The sequence below is a fragment of the Chlorocebus sabaeus genome, chromosome 8 (assembly GCF_047675955.1).
Source record: "Chlorocebus sabaeus isolate Y175 chromosome 8, mChlSab1.0.hap1, whole genome shotgun sequence".
In the NCBI taxonomy this organism is placed as follows: Eukaryota; Metazoa; Chordata; class Mammalia; order Primates; family Cercopithecidae; genus Chlorocebus; species Chlorocebus sabaeus.
The window spans coordinates 127,531,884-127,555,003 of NC_132911.1; the positions used below are offsets into that span (position 1 = coordinate 127,531,884).

Consider the following 23,120-nt stretch of genomic DNA (forward strand, 5'->3'; position numbering starts at 1 on the left):
ATATTTTGGCTCTACGGTACTGGCGAACTCCAAGATCTGAACTTTCTATCAAGAAGGTACATGTTGAAAGTGATTTGTCACCAGGCCATGTGGGCCACACTCAGAAGTCTGACCAAACTTTGATGATCTACACATGGCAAAGCTAAAGACCGCGAAATGCAGTTCCAGAAAAATCTTTTTTTCAGTCTGCTTCAGCCCTCATGAATGCTTCCACACTCTCTTTTAAATAGATAATAAAAATTGTAGAAAACTGTATTAATAGCTTAAGTCATGTGTAGTCATACGAGATAAACGATTAATAGTACAGGAAGCTAATGAACGACCAGTTGACTATGCCCTGGGGAAATGTAGTTGCTGCAGGCAGAAGCGATAAAGGTCGCCATCACTTTTTAACAGATAACTAAGACTTCCTAACCTTTCCTGGTAGTCAAGACTATTTTAGGGATGGAATTCTTAAAGTAACAAATGGAATCAAGCATTACTAGAAAATGGAATTATTAGGTTGATGGAAAAGTAATTGTGATTTTTGTCTTTGAAAATAATGGCAAAGACTGCAATTACTTTCGCACAAACCAAGTAATTTAGATCCAGTGACTTAGTTTTTTTCCCTGAATTTATTTTTTGAAATTCTCCTTTTTTTTCATTCCAGTCATAGGCTTGTCAGCCCCCTGAGAAAAGAAAGTTAAAGACTTTCCAGCTTACCTTTGAGGCGTGTGTTAAGTAGTTAGAAAACACGAAGCCTCTTAAACCATCAGTGAGTGAAGATACCTAACTGGTTGCCATGTCCCAGTAGGTGTTGAGTAGAAAACAAATGCACACACAAAGAGGAATCATGTGCTCAGTGGACGTAAAATGAACAGGGATAAAAATTGAAAAGGCATGGTGTCTACAACTGGGTTAATAAAAAAATTGAAAAGGTACCGTTTTCCTCCTAGCAAATATAAAAATCCCCACATAAATGAGGACTCCTTTTCTTTTTCTTTTTTTTGCAGGGGGCGGAGGGGCACGAAGTCTACTCTGTTGCCTAGGTGGAGTACAATGGCATGATCTTGGCTCACAGCAACCTCTGCCTCCCAGGTTCAAGCGATCCTCCTGCCTCAGCCTCCCAAGTAGCTGGGATTACAGGCATGTGCCCCCACATCCGGCTAATTTTTGTATTTTTGTAGAGACAGAGTTTCACCATGTTAGCCAAGCTGGTTCCGAACTCCTGACCTCAAGTGATCCACCCACCTACGCCTACCAAAATGCTGGGATTACAGTTGTGAGCCACCATGCCTGGCCTCCTTTTCTTTTTTTTAAAGTTTTTTTTTAATTGTATATATGTAAGGTACACAACATTATGTTTTGAATTGCATATACTGGCAAAATGATTACTACAGTAATGATCATCTCATCTCACACAGTTACCTTTGTGTGTGTGTGTGGGGGGGGAGTAGGAACACCTAAAATCTACTTTCTTAGCAAATTTCCAGTACATAAAATATTATTATTAATTGTGGCCTTTCTGTTGTACATTAGATCTCCAGACTTATTCATCCTACATGGCTGCAACTTTGTACAATTTGACCTCTGTCTCCTCATTCCCTTCACCTCCAGTAACCATGCTCTACTCTCTGTTTCTATGTATTTGACTTTTAAAAAGATTCTACACATAAGTGAGATCATGTAGTATTTTTCTGTCTTTGTCTGGCTTATTTCCCTTTGTGATATCTGCACTCCCATGTTCACTGCAGCACTATTCCCAATAGCCAGGGTATGGAAACAACTGAAGCGCCCATTGACGGATGTGTGGATAAAGAAATCATGGCATACATATACATATATAAAAAAATAGGACATTATTTAGCCTTAAAAAAGGAGGAGATCCTGCTATTTGTGACAATGTAGATAAACCTCAGGGACTCCTTTTCTACATAAATACATTCATGATATTAATTTATTGTTGGTTCAAAAACTCAAACAAATTTACAAGAAAAAAAAACCCCATCAAAAAGTGGGCAAAGGATATGAACAGTCACTTCTCAAAAGAAGACATTTATACAGCCAACAGACACATGAAAAAATGCTCATCATCACTGGCCATCAGAGAAATGCAAATCAAAACCACAATGAGATACCATCTCACGCCAGTTAGAATGGCAATCATTAAAAAGTCAGGAAACAACAGGTTCTGGAGAGGATGTGGAGAAATAGGAACACTTTTACACTGTTGGTGGGACTGTAAACTAATTCAACCATTGTGGATGACAGTGTGGCGATTCCTCAAGGATCTAGAACTACAAATACCATTTGACCCAGCCATCCCATTACTGGGTATATACCCAAAGGATTACAAATCATGCTGCTATAAAGACACATGCACACATATGTTTATTGCGGCACTATTCACAATAGCAAAGACTTGGAATCAACCCAAATGTCCATCAGTGACAGACTGGATTAAGAAAATGTGGCACATATACACCATGGAATACTATGCAGCCATAAAAAAGGATGAGTTTGTGTCCTTTGTAGGGACATAGATGCAGTTGGAAACCATCATTCTCAGCAAACTATCGCAAGAACAGAAAACCAAACACTGCATGTTCTCACTCATAGGTGGGAATTGAACAATGAGAACACTTGGACACAGGAAGGGGAACATCACACACCGGGACCTGTTGTGGGGTGCGGGGAAGGGGGAGGGGGGAGGGATAGCATTAGGAGATATACCTAATGTAAATGATGAGCTAATGGGTGCAGCATACCAACACGGCACATGTATACATATGTAACAAACCTGCATGTTGTGCACATGCACCCTAGAACTTAAAGTATAATAATAATAATAATAATAATAATAATAATAATAAAAGAACAGCGGTTCTCAAACTTTGCTGTATGTTGGAATCCCCATGTTGAAAGATGCCCACGTGGATGAAGCATGAGTGCTCAATTCCATGCAGTCCCCACCACTCCCTGATCTGGCTCCTGTTACTCATTCACATTACATGACCTGCCTGGCCTCTCAAGCATGAGTTTGCAATTCTGGGAATTCACTCAATATTGGGTACTTTTGAAGAGCACAGGAAACATGTCTACATATCCCAAAGACATACAATACAAAGATGAGGGTGGATACAATGATATCCCAAATATATACAATACAATACTGCAAACCACTGTATTCAGTTTACTTGGCCAATAAGACAATTTGTTCTCTACAATGAAAACTTATAAAACATTGATGAAAGAAATTGAAGAGGACACTAATAAATGGAAAGATATCCTGTGGTTATGAATATGTTAATTATTATGTTAATATATTAAAATGTATATACTACAAAGTGACCTACAGCTTCAATGCAAATCCTATCAAACTACCAAATGACATTTTTCACAGAAATAGAAAAAAAAATCCTGAAATTCATAAGGAACCACAAAATATCCTGAATAGCCAAAGCAATCTTGAACAAAAAGAACCAAGTTGGAAGCCCTCAAACTATCTGGCTTTAAAATATACTACAAAGCAATAGTAACCAAAATAGCATGGCATGGTATTACAGGATTTGTAGGGTGTCACTTTTCCACCTGGAAACCTCTGTGGCTGGTGGAACTTTTGCCTGAGTTTTGCTTGGGCCCACTGGGCTCATTTCACCCACTAGGCCAGGTAGGCTACGCTCAGGAGTGCTGCTGGGTCAGATCCCATGCTTGCAAAGGGTGGGCCAGGTATGGAGTGGTAAGGGGTGTCTGAGTGAGTGCAGGGTCTGGCCACTGCGTACAGCCAGGTGTGTTGGCTGCGGCAGAGCAGGCAGCTCCAGGTTCTGGCACAAGCACTGGCTTTGTGCTAGGCTGTGGCTGGACCAGGTGTACAGCAAAAGGGTTCCACTGTGGGCACCAGGAAATGTGGTGGTGCCCAGAAGGGAAGTTTGGAGATGCCAGGAACCACAGAGCCCCAAGAGGGTTTCACAGCCCTGGCTTGGAAGCCTCTAGGCCTGGGCTCCCCAAAGGGCTGCAGCTCTTCTCTCCTTCTTGTTGCCCACAATGTGGCAAACCAGGGATCTGTTTCAGACCTATTTGTGTTACAGCTCTTTCAGTCCCACCATTCAGTGGGTCCCAAATTGTTGTCCCATGTCCAGGAAGAATGAGGTATGCAAACAACTAGAGGGTGAGCAAGGCAGAGAGGAGCTTCGTTGAGTGACAGAACAGCTCTCAGGAGACCCAATGTTGGTAGCTCCTTTCCACAGGCAGGTTGTCCCCATGAGTGTCCAGCTATCAGTGGAGAGGAGACCTGCAGTGGGTAGCTCCTTTCTGCAGGCAGGTTATTCCAATGTCTGTGTGAGTCTGACTGGTTCTGGGGTTTTTATGGGCTCAGAAGGGAGGAAGTGCATGCTTATTGGGCCTTGGGTGGACATGGGCAGGCCTGGAAAAAGCACCATAAGTTCTCACTCCAGGCCATGGATTCCACCTGGAACTGACAGCCTGGCACCCAGGCTGCAGGCTGGCCCTGGCTTGAAAGTGGAGCTTCACCAGGGACCCACTCCTTTCCACCTAGGAGCCTGTCTCCCTCCTACTGCCATTGACAGGTTGTCCATGGTACCCAGGCTGCTCGTGCATAGGGGCGCCTGTAGCCCCATGCCAAGCTGCCCTCAGCCCCCCTCAGTCTCTGTCCTGTGCTGGTCAGTGCCCAAAGTCCAGAGGGGCTGAGGCGGCAAGAGGCTGGCATGTCAGCACCACCCTGAGTGCATGCACACTTGGCCAGGTTGTGACAGTGCCCAGGCTGGGCCACAACTTTGCTCTGAAATCAGAGTGGGTGCAGGAAGCCACGAGAGGCCAAGGAAAGGAAGCAGGCACTTCTAAGCCTGTGGGGGAAGTGGGGCTTGCCAGGCCCCTGAGAAAGCAGGGATGCCAAGGTCTGAAGCTGCAGGTGGATGACTTCAGCTGTGACAGGGAACATGGGATTTCCATCCCTTTAACTCATTAGGGGGTGGGCTCCCACCTGTTTTGCCCCTACTGGCTCCACAGAGCTCTGTGCACAGCCCCTGCCATGCCTCCTCTGCTGCAGCTGGCATCCTCACAGCTGCTGCTCCAGACAGGCCACTGCCACCATCACTGGCATAAAATCAGTCACATGGACCAATAGGACAGAATAGATAACCCAGAAGTAAATTCACACAAGAGAGGTTGGCTAATGGGTATAAAAATACAGTCAGATAATGGGAATAAGTTCACGTTAGGGTGACAATAGTTAACAATAATTCATTGTACACTTCAAAATAGCTGGAAGATAAGATTTGAAATGTTTCCAACACAAAGAAGCGATAAATGTTTGAGGCAATGGATATCCCTTATTACTCTGATTTAATCATGACACAATAAATGTACATATCAAAATATCACATGTACCTTATAAAGAGGTTCAGTTATTATCAATAAAAATTTAAAATTAAAATTAAACAGAAATAAATCCACATTTTTATAGCCAACACACACACTGCCAAGTGCACACATGGGGAAAGGACAGTCTCTTTAATAAACAGTGCTGGGAAAACTGAATTAGCCATATGCAGGAGAATGAAACTAGATTGCTATCTCTCACTGCTGAAAAAATCAACTTCAAATGGATTAAAGACCTAAATGTAAGAAAACATAGGGGAAATGCTTTATGACATTGGTCTGGGGAAGAATTTTTTTGGGTAAGACTTTAAAAGCACAGGGAACAAAAGCAAAAATAGATGTATGAGATTACATCAAGCTAAGAAGCTTCTGCACAGCAAGGAAATAATCAACATAGTAAAGAGACAACCTACAGAATGGTTAATATCTAGAATACATAACAAGCTCAACTCAATAGCAAAACAAAAAACAAAAACAATCAGATTAAAAAATGGGCAAAAGATCTGACTAGACATATCTCAAAGGAAGATACACAAATGGCCAACAGTTATATGAAAAATTGCTCAACATAATTCATCATCGGGGAAATGCAAGTCAAAATCACAATGAGATACAACCTCACCCCAGTCAGAACAGCTAATACCAAAAGACAAAAAATAAATGCTGGCAAGGATGTGGAGAAAGGAGAAGTCTTATACACTGTTGGTGGGAATGTCAATTAGTACAGCTACTATAGAAAACAGCATGGAGGTTCATCAAAAAGTTAAAAATAGAACTACCATATAATCCAACAATCCCACTAGTGGATACATATCCAAAGGAAATAAAATCAGTATGACAAAGAGATAACTGCACTCTCATGCTTATTACAGCACTATTCATAAAAGCCAAGATGTAAAATCAACCTAAGTGTCCATCAATGGATGTATTAGTCTGTTCTCACACTGCTAATAAAGACATACCCAGGACTGGGTAATTTATAAAGAAAAAGAGGTTTAATGGACTCATAGTTCCACGTGGCTGGGGAGGACTCACAATCATGGCAGAAGGTGAAAGGCACATCTTACACGGTGGCAGGCAAGAGAGAGCTTGTGCAGGGGAGCTCCTCTTTATAAAACCATCTGATCTTGGGAGACTTATTCACTATCACAAGAACAGCATAGGAAAGACCTGCCCTCATGATTCAATGACTTCCTACCAGGTCTCTCCCACAACACATGGGAATTATGGGAGCTACAATTTGAGATTTGGGTGGGGACATGGCCAAACCATATCAATGGAAAAATAAATCTTAAAAATATACACAGTGGAACCCTATTCAGCCATAAAAAAGAATGAGATCCTGTCATTTGCAATAACATGAATGGACCTAGAGGACATTATGTTAAGTGAAATAAGCTATGAACAGAAGGACAAATACTGGATGACCTCAGAAATATCCACATATGAATCTAAAGAAGTTCATCCTGTAGAGGTAAAGAGTAGAACAGTGGTTATCTGAGGCTGGAGAGAGGAGAGGGAGATGGGAGAGGTTGGTCCAGCTAGATAGAAGGAATAAGTTCTGCTGTTCTATTGCACACTATGGTGATTATAGCAAACAATGATGCATATTTCAAAATAGCTAGAAGAGGATTTTGAATATTCTTAACACAAAGAAATGACAAATGTTTGAGGTGATGGATATGCTAATTACCCTGATTTGATCATTACACAATATATACATGTATTGAAACATCACATTGTACCCTATAAATATGTACAATTATTATGTGTTAATTGAAAAAATTTTTTTGAAGAGCCAACTTTTTTTTTCAGACTCAACTTTGTCAAGATTTGACCCAGCATAAACGAGCTAGAAATACAGTATGCTAAAGTTAAAAAGGCACTGGCCTGGGTTCTAATCTTGACCTAGCCATGGCTGTGTTGTGCAGAACACAACTTTTGTGGGTCTCAGTTTCCTCATCTATAAAGTAAGAGTATATCTGCCAGGGTTTTATTTGCAAACAATAGGAACTGGTGCTGGCTGAATTAAGGATTTTTGGAAAAAGATTTATTAAGCAATATAGGATCTCTCAACAAACTTCTGAGAAGGCTATAGAACTAGGTCTGGAACTTCAGAGTCAGGAACACCACCAAAAACCATACATCAAAATTGGACAAGTGAGAAAATCACTGCTACCTCAGCTGCTCAGGGCTGGAAGTCCCTGCAGCCCCAGAAGCTCATCTTATTGGGACTGAGAAGATTCACACAGTCCCTGCTTCTTTTCAGCATCAGCTTCAGATTCAGACTCGAGTATGAGCATGTCTGATCAATGTAGCTGAGGTCACATGCTTAGGTGTTAGGTACAAAGGTAGCTGGGAGTGAGAATATTTGGCATTTATAGGGTGGTGGGCTCAGCCAAATGAATGGCAAAAATCCAATAGAAAGGGGTTGGATATCTAGGTTCCTTTCTAAATCTGAGGCTGTGCATGCCACTGATTTTCAATAATTGCTGCATGTCTGCCAATGGATCACATGTGAGATGATTTTAGTTGGAACATACAAAAAACTTTACTTTGATAGCACTGCATTATTTCATGTATTTTAGGAAAACAATTAAGATATCAAACTTGTGAATGACACAAAAGATTTGTACAAAGTGTGACAATTTAAAGAAGAGTCTTAAGTAAATGATAGTTTAGATGATACTAAAAAAATTGTATTATTCTTCAAATGACTGAGGTTTTGGAAACTGGTCTAGGTAAACGCGAATCTCTAAATTCCTTTTTGTGCCAAGTAATAGTAATACTGATGATGATAACAGTGATAACAAAAGTTTACACTTTTTAGTGTTGTGGGCCAGATTTTCTTCTAAGCAGTTTACATGAGGTTTTTTTTTTTTTTTAACATCACACCAACCTTATGAGATAGTTACTATTATTATCCCCACTTTACAAATAAGGAACCTGAGACACAAAACAATTAACCAGAAGTTGCTCAGTACACAGTCAAATGGGGAGGTGAATTCAGGCCACTACTTTCTACCTGACGACGACATGAATAGATTGGACATGGGTTCCTGCACAATTATTGCACCTAATATCTTCAGCACCAATTGGGATTAGGGGGCAGAAGCATAAAGTGAATGCTTTTATGGTACATTTTCATGCCAAGTGGTTTGTCATCTAGAGTAGGGCTAGTAGGGCTCTCATCCTTAGCTCTATTGACATTTTGGGCCAGATACTCTTGATTGTGGGGGACTGTCCTATGCACTGTAGCAGAGCATCCCTGACCCCTATCCATCAGATGCCAGTAGCACCTTCTCCAGTTGTAACAACCAAAAATGTCTCTGGACATAGCCAAATGTCCCCTGGGGACAAAACTGCCCCAAGTTGAGAACTACTAGTTTAGGGAGTTCTGAAGTGTCTTAGTGAAGAGTCCACTAATAATCGTCAGCATGATGTGTGACTAAGTTGCTCTGGTATGTTTCCTTGTGTATTCTCTCACAGTATCATGTCATTATCTGTTAACAGCAGGTGTGCTTAGCTTCTCATATCAGAAATAAATATATAGTACCAGCTTGTACCAGCTATTGGTTTTCCATGCAATATGTGGTGAATCTTTAACTTTATGGCTTGCTTATCAATGGAACAATAAGCTTCTTACTTCCCTTGAATACAGTGGCCACACACAGAGCAAGAAACTCTCTTTAAATATTTAAGCCAGTCCACATTTCTTTCCCTGACTTGGTGTTTTGTCATATTTGGAATTTTTTTTTTGTTCTATGTAAACATAGGACAGATTATAAACTTGGTACACTCTCCATATTTAAATATGTTCATCAGGATTTTAAAGACAAAAATTAAAACAATGGTCATGATATAATAATAAATCATAAAACACTGAAGAGCTAAAAAATAAAAGGATAAATTATCACATAGGTGGAGCTTTCTGGTCATTAACACCAGAGTCTAGCAAGAACATCACTTTATTCTTTTTATTTTAGTGTACATTTTTGTTCCCTTATACTGCCCATATAGTCTCTGGCAGCCAAAACACCTTTTCCTCCATTCCCTTCAGATCTATCCCATGTTAAAAACCCAGCATAAAAGCCACCTCTTTCATAATTGCTTCCAGAATCCTTAATGAGAAGCTCCCTTTCCTTCTACTAGCATCTTGTACCAGTCATTACTTTCTACTTTATATTCCATTGGGTTATATACCTGGATTTTCAATCCTACTATACTGTACATTATTTAAGGGTAAAGATCATGCCTTGTTCATCTCTGTGTTCCCAAATGCTTAATGTAGCACCTTGAACATAGAAACCATTCAGTCCTGAAATAAGGTATTCTTTTGTTAAATTAATCCTTCTCAGATTGATTTCAGATTTCTAGAATCAGAAATCAATATTTGGCAGCAAGGCATAATCAGTTGCAAACACTATTTCTGTTGTTGGACTCTGAGAATCAGGGTTATGTGGGGATCTCAGTGTCAACCTCACCATCTTCTTCCCTTATTTATAGAGTAAGAGATTTTCCTCTGGGATTTTTCTTTAGCCCTAAATATTTATTTAACTGCTTTCTGTCTCCTTCACACTTGAGAATTAATCACAATCTTTGGTATTCATTTCAGTGGTGGAGTCCATGAAGCAATCTTTATCCCTATACTCTTTTTAGCCTGGGTCAGAATTATCTGCCTCAAATAATCCCACCAAAACTTTGATCCTTTAAAAGATTCACAGTTCCCATCAGAGATAGGCTCTTCAATAAGTCACAGTTTTGGTCTTCTTGGCTATTTATCTTTCTGAGTGATCCGTGAAAGCCTGCTTTCCTTCACCTCATGACAGGCTCTGCTGTGTGACAGCCAGGGATGATAATGTATGGATACTGATGCTATCTTAGCAGGCAGATAGCGAGGGATTATCACTCCAATTCAGTCTTGCTCCTTATCTCCCATGTGCAGAAAATAGGTCTTGCTCCAGACTAAAGCTGGTAGTTGTTTTGCGTTGAAAATGTTCGTATGTGACTAATCGTATACACAAAGAACATGCAGTTGCTTTATTTCCTGAGGCGGACCTAATCATTCTTACACTCCCACTCCACTGGCTAGTGGTGGGAGTTGGGGGAAGCTTAAATCTATCAATTGAAAGACTCATATTTGGCCTCTTTCTGTTTAAATATAGTCATCTCACTGGGACTATGGTTTCTACTGGGAGATGCTCTCTCGAAGATTTCAACTTCCTACCCTGTTTCTCCCCAAGATATGCCAACGGGAGCTAAAAGAATTCAGAAAACCCTTTCTCAACAAAGCCTGGTTTTTAAGACTACTGTCTTGCTCAGACTCAAAAATCCTAGGTTGTATTTCAAAAGCTGAACTTTGACTTTCTCTTGGGCTTTCTTTGTAATAAGCCTTATTTTCTCAAAGGCAAATAGATGTCTCTGGCTTCTTGATTAATCTTTTTCTGACTTTTGTTTTCCTGGGCCTACTTTTACCAGGTACACAATTCAGCTAGCTTTCTATATCCCTAAAAAAAAAAAAAAAAGAGAAATAAAATATTGTCCATTAAGGCTATATCATTTCTAAAAACATGTGGTAATTAATAACTTTGTTAAATCTAAAAGAAAGAGAAGTCAACATTTCTGTTCTTCAAAGAGAACAAATGCTTACGTAGACCTGGCCAAGAAATAGCCAATTTATATTTTTCCAGGATTAGTTGTAGTTGTAGCCAAGAAAGTGTCCTATCTCTCACTCACATCTTGTTTATAGAGGCCACGAAACAATCCTACTCTACTTGAACTTAATCCCTAATCACAGTTTAAGCTAGTAGACAAATTTGTATTTCTTGTTAGACAGTTAAGAGATTACGTGTTACTAAAGGTGTAAAGTTTGAACGGTGTAATGTAGAAGGAAACAAAAACAATTTCATTTTAGCCAAGTTCTAAGGCATTGTAACAATATACCCAAATAAGCTAAAAAGATCCAAGGTGGCCCAGTGCCATCTGTATAACACATACTCAGATAATTTCCATATTGGTCCAATAGTGTGTAATTCTTTATTTATCTCCCAGTTTTCCTGATTGTTATCAAGGGGTAGAGAAATTATGTCCTTGGTCTACATAAATGTTGAATAGATGGCTGCTTATTTCTTACACTAAGAGCTTAGACTGGGTAATTGTTTTGCATATGCAAAACTTATTATATTCGATCATGGAATTACTGAGTTGTAGAGTTAGGATTGGACATTAGAAGTTATCCTTGTTCAGTCCCCTCATTTTACAAATTCATTTTAGCAAATGCTTATTGAGTACCTGAGGCCCAAAGAGGCCTGATAAATGGTGGTCAACTTTTGTTGTACATTGGAATTACCTGGGGATATTTTTTTAAAATGCAGCACCCAGCTCATCCCTTGGAAAGGTTTCACTCTGTCACCCGAACTGGAGCCCTTTGAGGCTCATTACAGTCTCAAACTCCTGAGCGCAAGTGAACCTCAGCCTCCCAGTGGTCTTTGTAGACAGCCTGATGGAGTCTCATGGCAGAGAAGACTAATTAAACAATGTCTTCCAATTTTAATAAATTTCTGCAATCCCCCCCAGCAAAAAAATGCAGCACCTAGACTTTAACCCCAGAAACTCTGACATAGTTGTCTTCTCTGAGACCTAGACATTTGTAGTTTAAACAACTTTTCAGGCAATTCTTATGCTCCTAGTACTATCTTCACCCTTTAAAAAAACTGGCATTCAAGTTATTCATTCTGTATCTTATCCCTTCAAGATTACCCATATACTTACATTAACTAATTTGAGGAAGAAATGTAAAAAAATATGAGAACTCTCCAGAAGGCATTCACTTCCACTGGGCTTCATCATCTTATGCCTTTCACCTCTGTTTTTCCAGCTAGTCCAACCTTTTCTAAAAAATGACATGAGCTGGGTGCGGGGGCTCACACCTGTAATTCCAGCACTTTGGGAGGCTGACGCGGGCAGATCACGAGGTCAGGAGTTTGAGACTAGCCTGGCCAACATGGTGAAACCCTGTCTCTACTAAAAATATAAAATATTAGTCAGGCATGGTGGCAGGCGCCTGTAATCCCAGCTACTTGGGAGGCTGAGGCAGGAGAATCACTTGAACCTGGGAGGCGGAGGTTGCAGTGAGCCAAGATCGCGCCATTGTACTCCAGCATGGGCTACAGGGTGAGGCTCCGTTTCAAAAATAAATAAATTGATAATAAAAATAAAATAAAACTGAGTACCAATGTGGAATACCTCCCTATTGACTAAAAATGTGATTTTACTCCTTGTCATGGATACTGTGACAATATTTTCAATTAAGGATAAATCATGCTTTGTAGTTGACCAACTTATCCTGTTTACCTGAGCTACGAAGGGGCACAAATGGTGACCTTGAGATTGTACAAACCTCAATTGGACCACTTCACAGTGGGCGGGCCTAAGTACAACAAGGATTATTAGATACTGTAGACAAATTAGAAAATGAATTTCATGGACTTTAAAGCCTGAGGGAATGGCTTGGGGTAAAGTCAACAGTTAGATACAGGAAAGTGGAATTTGCAGGTTTTAAATATAGAATTGTTGTGTGAGATCAGCCCCTGGTGGTCACCTTAACTATTACAATTGTTCGGCGTTTGTGTATAGGTGGTGGGGCTTGATACTGGAATGTTCATTTCCACCAACTCAGAGCACAAATGTCCTAAACACAAACTGATTTCAAATGGCAGAAAAATAATGTTCTCTATAGTATACATGGATATAGAATGTTAATCTTTCTTTTTTTTTTTTTTTTTTTTTTTTTTTTTGAGACGGCGTCTCACTCTGTCGCCCAGGCTGGAGTGCAGTGGCCGGATCTCAGCTGCAAGCTCCGCCTCCTGGGTTCACGCCATTCTCCTGCCTCAGCCTCCCGAGTAGCTGGGACTACAGACGCCCGCCACCTCGCCCGGCTAATTTTTTGTATTTTTTAGTATAGACGGGGTTTCACAGTGTTAGCCAGCATGGTCTCGATCTCCTGACCTCGTGATCCGCCCATCTCGGCCTCCCAAAGTGCTGGGATTACAGGCTTGAGCCACCGCGCCCGGCCTAGAATGTTAATCTTTCAAAAGGCTCTGTGGCAGGGCATCTCTCTGACTGTCTAAAACAAGCTTGTAGTTTTTTAGTTGTTTTCCATCAATTGCAAAATAAAGTCCTAGAAACTCTTTAAAGAAAAATGTCCCTGCATTTTCTTGCCCCTTCCAATCTCTGCATCCTCACATCTCGATTCTTCAGAATTCTACTCAGTGTCCAGATGAAAAGTTTTCCAGGTAAAGAAGGAGGGATAAGCATTCCAGAAACTGGTATTCTATATGCAGAGATTCAAAGGGATTAAACTGTAGGGCATGTTTAGGGGGATTGCAAATGTCTTAGTCTTTTTGAAGTGTGTGAGTCGAGACAATGGATACCTGAACTTTCCAGCCGAGCTAAAAAGCTTTCTTTACTTTCCACAAAGGCTACAAAATTATTTCTCACTCCAAAATAAAGAAAGCATAACTGACAGCTTCCATGAAAGGGAGGCAGTAGGGAGTAGTGGGGAATATGGCCCTTGGGAAAGCCTGGGTCCTAAGCGAGGCAGCCTCTTCTCAGCTTCACTGTCTGGTATGAAGGAGGGTGATGCTGCAGGACTTTCTAAAGTTTCAAGAGAATTCCCAAATCTGGACTTTTATGAAAATCTGTTCCTACGCAACATTTATTGTTCATTCGATATTACTGAGTGCCTACTATGTGCTGACCTAAGCCTGAGGACACAGCAGAGAACAAAACAGGCAAAAGCCCCTATCGTTTGGAAGCTTCCTGTCTGATGGGAGCGACAATTTTAAAGATTAAGTCATTTACTGACTATATTAGATGGTAATAAGTGCCATCTCCATTTTATGGAGAAAAATAACGCAGGGGAGGAGGATGCAGACGGTTGGAGATATGTTACGATTTTGAATAAGGTGGTCAGGAAAGGCTTAACTGAGAAGTAGCACTTCAGAGCTCAGATATCACATAACTAGTTCATTCATTCAATACAATCAATGGTATTTATTGAGCACTTATTATATACGATGCATGATTCTAGGTCCTAGAGATATACTGATGAACAAGAAAAAGTCCTTCCTTTCATGCAGAGACAGACAACAGGCAAGGAACCAAACAGGATAATGTTGGACAGTAATTCCTTGCAATGAAGGACATTAACAAGGTAATGACAGCGGTAATGAGGTTAGAGGGAGGTTGGGGGGAGAAGTGGCTAGGGTGGACAAGGTAGTTGGAGAAGGCCACTCTAAGTGACAGCGGGTGGACTGAAAGGAACCTGCTGTGCAAAGGTCTGGGGAAAGGCATTCAAGGTGGAGGGGATTAGAAGGGTAAAAACTGGGAGGTGGGAACAAGCGAGGCTAAGGTGTCTGGCATGGAGATAAAATGGTTCATGGAACAGAGCAAAGCATATATGGTATGGAAACCCACGACTAAGGTTGGACTCAGGCAAAATTGTGAAACAGAAGAATGTTACAGTGACTCCCTTTCCTCTCTTTTTTCTGGACACCATTTCCTCCCCTACAGGTGCTTCCCCAGCCTCATTTCATCCCTGAGCTCTATCTCTTTCAAACTTGCCCTCAGAAAAGGATGTGACAGCTCATGTATACTTAAAAAATAATAAGGCTTAAAAGGAATTATTCCTCCTAAGGGCATTTACATTTGAATCACAATGACTTTAATTATAACATTTGATGCACCAGCTATTTGAGTGTTGGAATATTTTATTGTTGGGGAGTATATTAATTTCCTATTGCTGATGTAACAAATTACTACAAATTTAGTGCCTTAAAATCACACACAGTTATTATCTTACATTTCAGGAGATCAGAAGCTCAAAATGGCTCAGCAGGGCTGTGCTCCTTTTGGAGAATCCATTTCTTCTTCCAGCTCCTAGAAGCTGTTCACATTCCTTGGCCTGTGGCCCTGCATCACTCTGATTTCTGCTTCTGCTGTCACATCACCTCCTCTAACTCTGACCCCCTACCTCCCCCTAATAAGGACCTCGTGATTACCTTGATAATCGTGATACCCACTTGGATAATTCAGTATTATCTTCCCATGTCACGATCCTTAACTGCATCTGCAAAGTCCTTTTTACCATATAAGGGGCAGATTCACAAGTTCTAGGAATTAGGATGTGAACATCTTTGGGGGCTATTATTATTCCTACCACAGGGCATGGCATTCTTGAGTCCATGAGTGGGGTCACTAGATGGCTCTCTATTTTTAGGTAGTTTCTGCTCATTATTTCTGTTGGAATTTTGGGAATGAAATAGTTTTATAGTCTTTCTAAAGGGCCAATTGCCTAAGTTAGTTGGACAGTTTTCCTCAATCTGACCTGGTAAAGCCAGATAACACTGAATTTCATTGTACTTGTTTGTGCTTTTGAACACTTTTGTTTTTTCCCTTTAACCCACAGTGTTAATTCGAATGGCAGCTTCTGGGATGGAGCTTCTAACACTCTGCAGTTTCTGAACTCTGTGGAATTTGAAAAGCCAAAGGTCTAGTAAAGTAAACATTAGTAGGAGCCTCAGTCAGGGACGTAAGGGAAGGACATTATTGCTAAATGAAAAGACGAGGTGCTGTAATGAGTGTTCCACGTAGAGTCAGTCCAGTGAGCTGCTGTTTTCAGCTTTCTGGTGCTTGGGGAAGCGGTCTTGTTTCTGAACTTCCCAGCAGAGGGGGTCATGGAGCCCTGTGGGTTAACTTACCGTCTTTGAACTGCTATCCTCTCAAAGACTGTTCCTTGGTGGGAAAAGAAGCAGATCAGTATTTTAATAAGACTGTGTATTAAGCCAAAGTCCATTATTGGTTCCTACTCATAAAGGCTTGTTATTTGAATTCTTCTCATCCACATAGCTTTGACTCATTCCCATTTCCTCCTTCATGTGTCTGCTTTTCTCAGCTACTTGCTGAGTGAGAACCTTTTCTAGTTACAGGGTCACATTTTCAAAGGTCTGTTTGCCTTATTAATTTAATGGGTGTAGGTTCACCTCTGCTTATCCCATCTCCACTTTTATAGTTTTTAATGCATCCATTAAACTCAATATAGTGAGTTTATCAGGCATTCACCTGCTGAACTGCTATCATTAGCTAAAATAATTGTTTACAGGGATTTTTTAAACTAAGTTGACTTTTTCACTGTTACTTATATTGCATTAGATCTAAGTTAGGCTTCGGAAGAATATGGGTTCTTCCACACTTAGAACTGTAAAGCGTTATTTCAGAGGACGTTCATGTTGTTGACTTTGAATGAACATTGTCTAAATTGGAACAGGAGGTAGAAGAGTTCAGGGAGTGAAAGCCTGAGTTGGGGAACTGAAAGGATGGCTCTGGAGTAAGGATAGCCTTGGGCTCGTTTGGCTCCAGTGTGGCTCTGTCAGTACTACCTGTGTGATCTTGCAAGCAAGTCACGAAGCCCTGCCAAGCCTCAGTCTCCTCCTCTAACAAACTGGGATAGTAACAGTGGTTACTGTTGTAGGAATATCAGGGTTGTAAGGAATAACAATCCATTGCCAAGTCAAGGGCTTAATACATGGCGGGCAGGTAATCAATATCTGTTGAATAAATGTCTCGCGGTTAGAGTTCAGTTAACTTTAGCTATGCTGATGAGGGTCTGTAAACATGAGATTCAAAGCACTTATCTTTGGGCTATTATAGTTGGATAATAGGAGATCAAAACATCTAAACAACGGCAGTGTGTACTTGTCACCCTTGTTTCATCAGACATAATGGGGTTTCTGCTAAGCATCAGACTTGCTAGCTGTTGAGGTGTGAGCTAGGTATCCTACAAAAAGTTCTAAGTATACATCTCCTAGTGTATAATAAAACATTATTTAAAACCATTGTTAAAAACTGAAAAACAGTTGCAGAAACACTGAACTTGTCTCTGGTTGCTACCAGGAATAATGGTCATGGGTTTGCTAAGGCAGTGTAACAACTTCTGGAAGAAATTACTCCCAAAGACCTTATCACTACATCTGAAATTAAGACATGCTGGATTTCTGCTTTTAAAAAGTGACTGGAGGCATTTGTGTGGAGCAGAAGAAAGCAGACACCGACAGGCTGCATGACAAAGGTTGGCAAGGGTCTCTCTCTGTCTCCTTGGTTGCCTGTGGGCTGCCTCCACCTGTCAGCACCAACGTTTAAAGTTTCAGCTCCCTGAGTCTCTGCATTGTAAGAATTTGTATCTTCTTGGGAAGTGGAGCCCAGTGGCGCGCAGCACACCGTGGAAGGGAAGAGGGCTTACCAGACCTTTGCTCTCCCACTGCCCATGCTTCTCGCTCAACCCGGTGCAAGATCTGACTTAGAGATTCTTTCTTTCCCCCAGGGCCCTGGACCGGTCCCCCGCACCCCCACGCCCCGTCTCACTGGCTCGGGTTCGGGGCTGGCCTGTGGAGAAACCCCGCGAGCTCACGGCACTCCAATGTAAAGCCAGCCATTGCCGGCCCACTTTCCAGGTCGCTTTTCTCTGAAAACCGACCCCAGTGCCTCCGGCTTCACAATTTGAGGAAACTGGGTCATTAGCAACCGCAAGGCAAACCCAAGCGACTATCTCCGTTCATTCAGAGACTGAAACCGCGAGACGAAGCGCGCGGGCGTGACGCGAGGCGCTCACCCGCGCACCTCCGGATACCTCATCGTCGCCCCGCCCCGCAGCCTGTAGAGGGCGTAGATGGAGGGCGTGGCTAGAGGCCAGTCTGCGACCCGCCCCTCCGGCCGCGCGCCAGTGGGCGGAAGTGACGTGTGCCCAGAGCCATTTCCGGCGGGCCGAAACTAGGAAGAAACTTGGAGCTGTTCAAGCGACCCAGCCTCCCATCGCTGCTGCTGTTGTGTTCTGTTGGCCCGGGCCGCACAGAACGGTCGGGAGCCTAGGCCATGGGGCAGCCTGGACCTTCTGCAGTGTGAGGCACGGGGCCTCCCGCGGCGCTCCGCTGACAGGCTGCGGGCGGGCAGGCGGGAGGCGTAGTGTGGGTCGCGGTCGCGGCCCCCGCCGCCGGCCCTGGCCGCGGCATCATGAACATAGACGTGGAGTTCCACATCCGGCACAACTACCCCTGGAACAAGTTGCCGGCCAACGTGAGACAGGTACGGCCGGAACCTGGGACTGGGCCCCTGACGGGTTCGGCCCGCCCAGCGGTCACCTGCTTGCTTTGCTCGTGGGGCCCGAGCGGGCTGCTCCCGGCTGACTCCCTTCCTTTACTCCTTCGTGGTCTTGGGGAGACAGACCCTCAGCCCAGGGCGAGGAGGGAACGGCTGTGGTACCACAGGGCCAGGACTGGGCCGTTGCTAAATGGGATAGCATGGTGTCCACAGGACTCGACTGGCGCCTTTGCCAGCAGCCTCCAATTCAGCCGGGCACCTGCGATAGAGATTTTAAACACGGTCCTTGACCTCCAGAATTTCAGGATGGTGGAAAAGGGATGGGAAACAAACGAATACGATACAGGGTGATAGCAGCCCATACACACCTCCATTGTAGTATATGTGAGAGCAAAAGGAGGGAGAAATTATCCTGGGAGAGTTGGAAGGATTTGTAAGGCAGGCTTTTAAATTGGGCCTTGGAGGACAAATAAGAGTTAAATAAGAGGGAATAAAGATTTTTCCAGTGGGGAGGGAAAGTCATTTTACAAAGTTTGGATGAGTGAAAGAACATGTCTCTTGAGTAGCAAGTGACTGTATCACCAGAGTTTGGATTGATATGTTTGGAGTTGAAGTTTTTTAGTGCGCGGGGTTGGTAGCAGATGAGCTTGGGAAAGTGGTCAGGGCCAGATTTTGAAGGGGCTCGTGTGCGTTGTTTTGTTGGACTTTATCCTCCAGACAAGATGGGTTTATCAGAGATGTTTCAACAACAGTAACATGAGGTTTTTGAAAGTTAATGCTCGATTTTTTTCGTCTGTTTTACTCAGTTGTTTAATAGATATTTATTGAGCATCTACTAGGTGCTGTGTGTTGCTCTAGGTGCAGGCAATTTGCAACAGTCAACAAGACAAAGACTGCCTTCATGGAGCTTGCATTTTACTAAAGAAAGATAGACGTAAACAAATAAATGAATAAATACGTAACATAGCAGATGGTTTTAAGTCTTACAAAAGTAGCGATATGGGCTACAGATAAGGCACTGCTGCTCTGGTCATAGATTGACCTTCACGTTATATACGTGGTCGAGAGTGAAATTCAGTTTTCTGTTGGCGCTTGGCAGTGGCATTTTTGGGAAGTTTGGAATGGTGGTGGTGATGGTATATAAAGATTATTTATTTATTTATATTTATTATTATTATTTTTTTTTTGAGACAGTCTCCTTCTGTTGCCCAGGCTGCAGTGCAGTGGTGTGATCTCCGCTCACTGCAAACTCTGCATCTCCGGTTCAAGCGATTCTCCTGCCTCAGCCTCCTGAGTAGCTGGTACTACAGGTGGGCGCCACCACGCCCAGCTAATTTTTGTATTTTTAGTGGAGACCGGGTTTCACCATGTTGGCCAGGCTGGTCTCAATATCTTGACCTCATGATCCGCCCGCCACGGCCTTCCAAAGTGCTAGGATTACAGGCGTGAGCCACGGTGCCAAGCTGGTATAAGGATTATTATAGTTTAGTTTACTTTGCTCCCTTCCTCCCTTGGGGGTTTAGTGCCAGGAAGTGAATATTAAGGTTCTGGTCATGCATCATGTGGCCAAGAAAATGCTTTCACTTTAATATAGCAAAAAGCAAGAAAGATAAATTTAAAGAACTTGAATTCTTGGCTGTCAGTGGCTGCCCTTGTGGCTTTTATCTTTAACTGGGAGAACAAAGCTCTACACCTGAAGGAATAAGTATCTTTTATTAATCTTGAATAAAGGCTTTAAAGGACACTTGTACTTTAGGGTTTTGTGGCAAATCCAAAGACACAAGAAGAACAAACAATTCTTTGTTTCTGTTTTTTCTGTACTCTTTTCATCAGAATAAATGTAGCATACTGGAAGAAAGGTGAGTGATGAGGTTATATCCAACATGAATATTTGACTTTAATTAGTATTGGCAAAAGAGTTTCTAAAACGTAGTCATGACTATTTAAAAATAATCACAAGACAGTTAAAATTAGGTCTAAATGTGAAATTAAGTATGTTTTTGTTTTTAAGGTCACTTGAAACAGTGGCTATTTTAGCTTAGGATAAGATTGGCTGTTTGTAGATGTTGCAAAACCCATCTGTACAAGTTTACTTCCAAGGACCTTCTCTAGCCTAATCGCTGTTTCCCTAGGCTGAGCTCCATCTGAGATTACTTTATCAGACTTCTCTTTGGTCTCTTGCTCTTAGAATAGGACTTTCTCCTGCATTCTTCATGCTATTCTGGGGTTGAGGCTTCTGAAATGCAAACCCAACCTTATTACTGCCTGTCTCCTTTATATTGCTTGTATTAATAGCTTATTTTGATTCTCACTCAGATACTGCTCCTGGGAGGTTTCCCTGACCTAAATCTGTGGTGGTTGCCCCTAGGCTATCTTCCCATTGCATTGTATTCCTCACCCATCATAGAGCTTACCCCACTGTGGTGCATTTTCTGGTTACAATACTGGCTTTGCTTTTGTACCTTGGGCACCTCTCACATACTTGGCTTTTAGTAAGTATTTGTGGCTGAGCACCTAAAGCTCAGTCAGTTTAAACTTGGGCAATATTCCTTGTATGGAAAGAATTTGTCTTTTGGCATTATAGATTTTTAGATACTTTGATTTCGTTTCCAGTAAGTTTTGATGGGTTTACTTTGGAAATGACTCATTTTCCAGTTCTGTAAGCTGGGGACAGGTGATTTAGATTTTTAAAAAATGTATTTTAAGCTAATTCATTTTTATGTGGATGAGAGGACATTTAAAAAAATGTGGTATGGGTCATGATAGACTTTTAAAAAATATATTAAAAATTGTGGATGGGGCCATTGTATCAGAATTTTTCTGTAGTTTACCAATGTCTTGTATTCTTTATTCAAAATAATTAATAGTCCTTTTATTTTAAGGGAAATCTTGTGATAAGATTCTGTATCATCCAAGAAGGGTCAGTTTTAAAAATTTTTTGATAGGGCTCGGGGGTGTACTTGGGGATGTATATGCTGGGATTGGAGTCTGTAGGAGCAAAGGTTTCAGAAAATCTTTGTGCTTTTAGCATAATCTGTGATGGGCGCTTTAGAGCTAGTGTCTTATTCTTACATCGCAGTTTCATCTGATGTAGTTCCTTTTATATGCAGCCCAGCTTCATTTGTCAGACCTGGTCAGTATTTCTGCAGGGCTAGAGTTGTCTCGGGGTAAGATGACTTTTTTTTTTCCCTTCCTTTTAAAAAGTTACCTTCTCTAGTGGCAACAGTGTTTTAAAATTTGAATGCGGGGATATGTGGGGTAGGAGTAGGAGGGGAGCCCAAGAATCTCAGAATAAAGCAATTTATATTACATACTTGGCTAGTGAAGAATAAAGCCAACTTTTAATGTGGGTTTTAGAAATTTGTGTTCACTCGTGTATTAATTGATACGTTCAGGATCAGTCATTGCTTAATGCTGAGAGCCAAAGCTTACAAATTTGATAGGTAGTGTATTAAGAGACTTATTTTGAAACAGAAGAGCAAAACCTCCAGTTAGATTTTAGCAAAATTGTGTGCTTGTGTGAGTATGCATGTGTATTTGTGTTCCCTGAGAAAGAGATTTTCATTTAGTAGTAGAGACAGAGAAAACCTTTAAAAGTGTGCTATTTTGAATCCTCTAAATATTGTCAGTACAATGATCCTGGCATTGATGCTACAAAGAGGATGGTAGAGTGGTTTCTCTACAATGAGATCTACTCTTAACCCCTTATAATGTTAAGACAGATGCAAATAAGATAAGCACATACATTCTGGTTCTACTGTGAGTTCTGGCTTAGCCTGTGATAAACTAAGCTAGATGCAGGAAGAAAGCTCACCCTTGAACAACATGGGGTTAGGGGTGCTGCACCCCTGTGCAATTGAAAATCCATGTATAACTTTTGACTTTCCCAAAACTTAACTACTAATAGCCTATACTGTTGACCGGAAGCCTCAGCCATAACACAGTTGATGAACACATATTTTATATGTTGTATATATTGTTAATATATGTTCTATTGTAATAAAATAAGCTAGAGAAAAGAAAAGGCTGTTAGGAAAATCATAATTTTTTTAGTCATTAAGAGGAGATGGCTCATCATGGAGGTCTTCATCCTTGTCTTCACATCAAGTAGGCTGAGGAGGAGGAAATACAGGAAGTATTGGTCTTGCTGTTCAGGGTGGCAGAGGAGGAAGAAAATCCCAGTGTAAGTGAACCTATGCAGTTCAAACCCATGTTGTCCAAGGGCCAACCGCACATAATTGTACAGTTAAAATGTGACACATCATGCTCCATTTTTCTTAAAATATTACCTACAAATGGGTCTAGTTATGGATCAGTTTACTTAGATGGGAATTTCATCTGTCTTATTGTGAAGATTGCCTTAAGTGAAAGATGTAGGGACCTTTCTTTGGTTTTGGCTTACCTATGAGTAAGAAATATGACGAACTAAATCCTCTGATCTTTCTGTCATTACTTTCCTAAGATGTCTAATTTCACTTTATAGCATGTTGGAAAGACCATACCTAGAAATTAGAAGGGGGATAGCAGTCATATATTAAATTAAGTTTATGGTCTCACAATGAATAGTACATATACACGGTGAATAATACACA

At 41.4% G+C, this 23,120-nt stretch overlaps 1 protein-coding gene across 3 annotated transcripts in view; it reads left to right on the forward strand.

The window, feature by feature from the left end:
- Positions 1 to 23,120, forward strand: part of FAM91A1 (family with sequence similarity 91 member A1) — a 104,499-nt gene that overhangs the window by 37,213 nt on the left and 44,166 nt on the right. The window contains exon 1 of one of the 3 annotated variants that reach the window (XM_008001482.3): positions 18,157 to 18,513. The exons of 1 other annotated variant lie outside the window; for it this stretch is intronic. In XM_008001482.3, the coding sequence (XP_007999673.1) occupies positions 18,442 to 18,513 (72 nt within the window). In that variant the 5' untranslated portion in view covers positions 18,157 to 18,441. Of the gene's footprint in view, positions 1 to 18,156; positions 18,514 to 19,722; positions 19,839 to 23,120 lie in introns of those variants that run through there. One more of the 3 variants, XM_073018340.1, reaches the window with a different exon arrangement.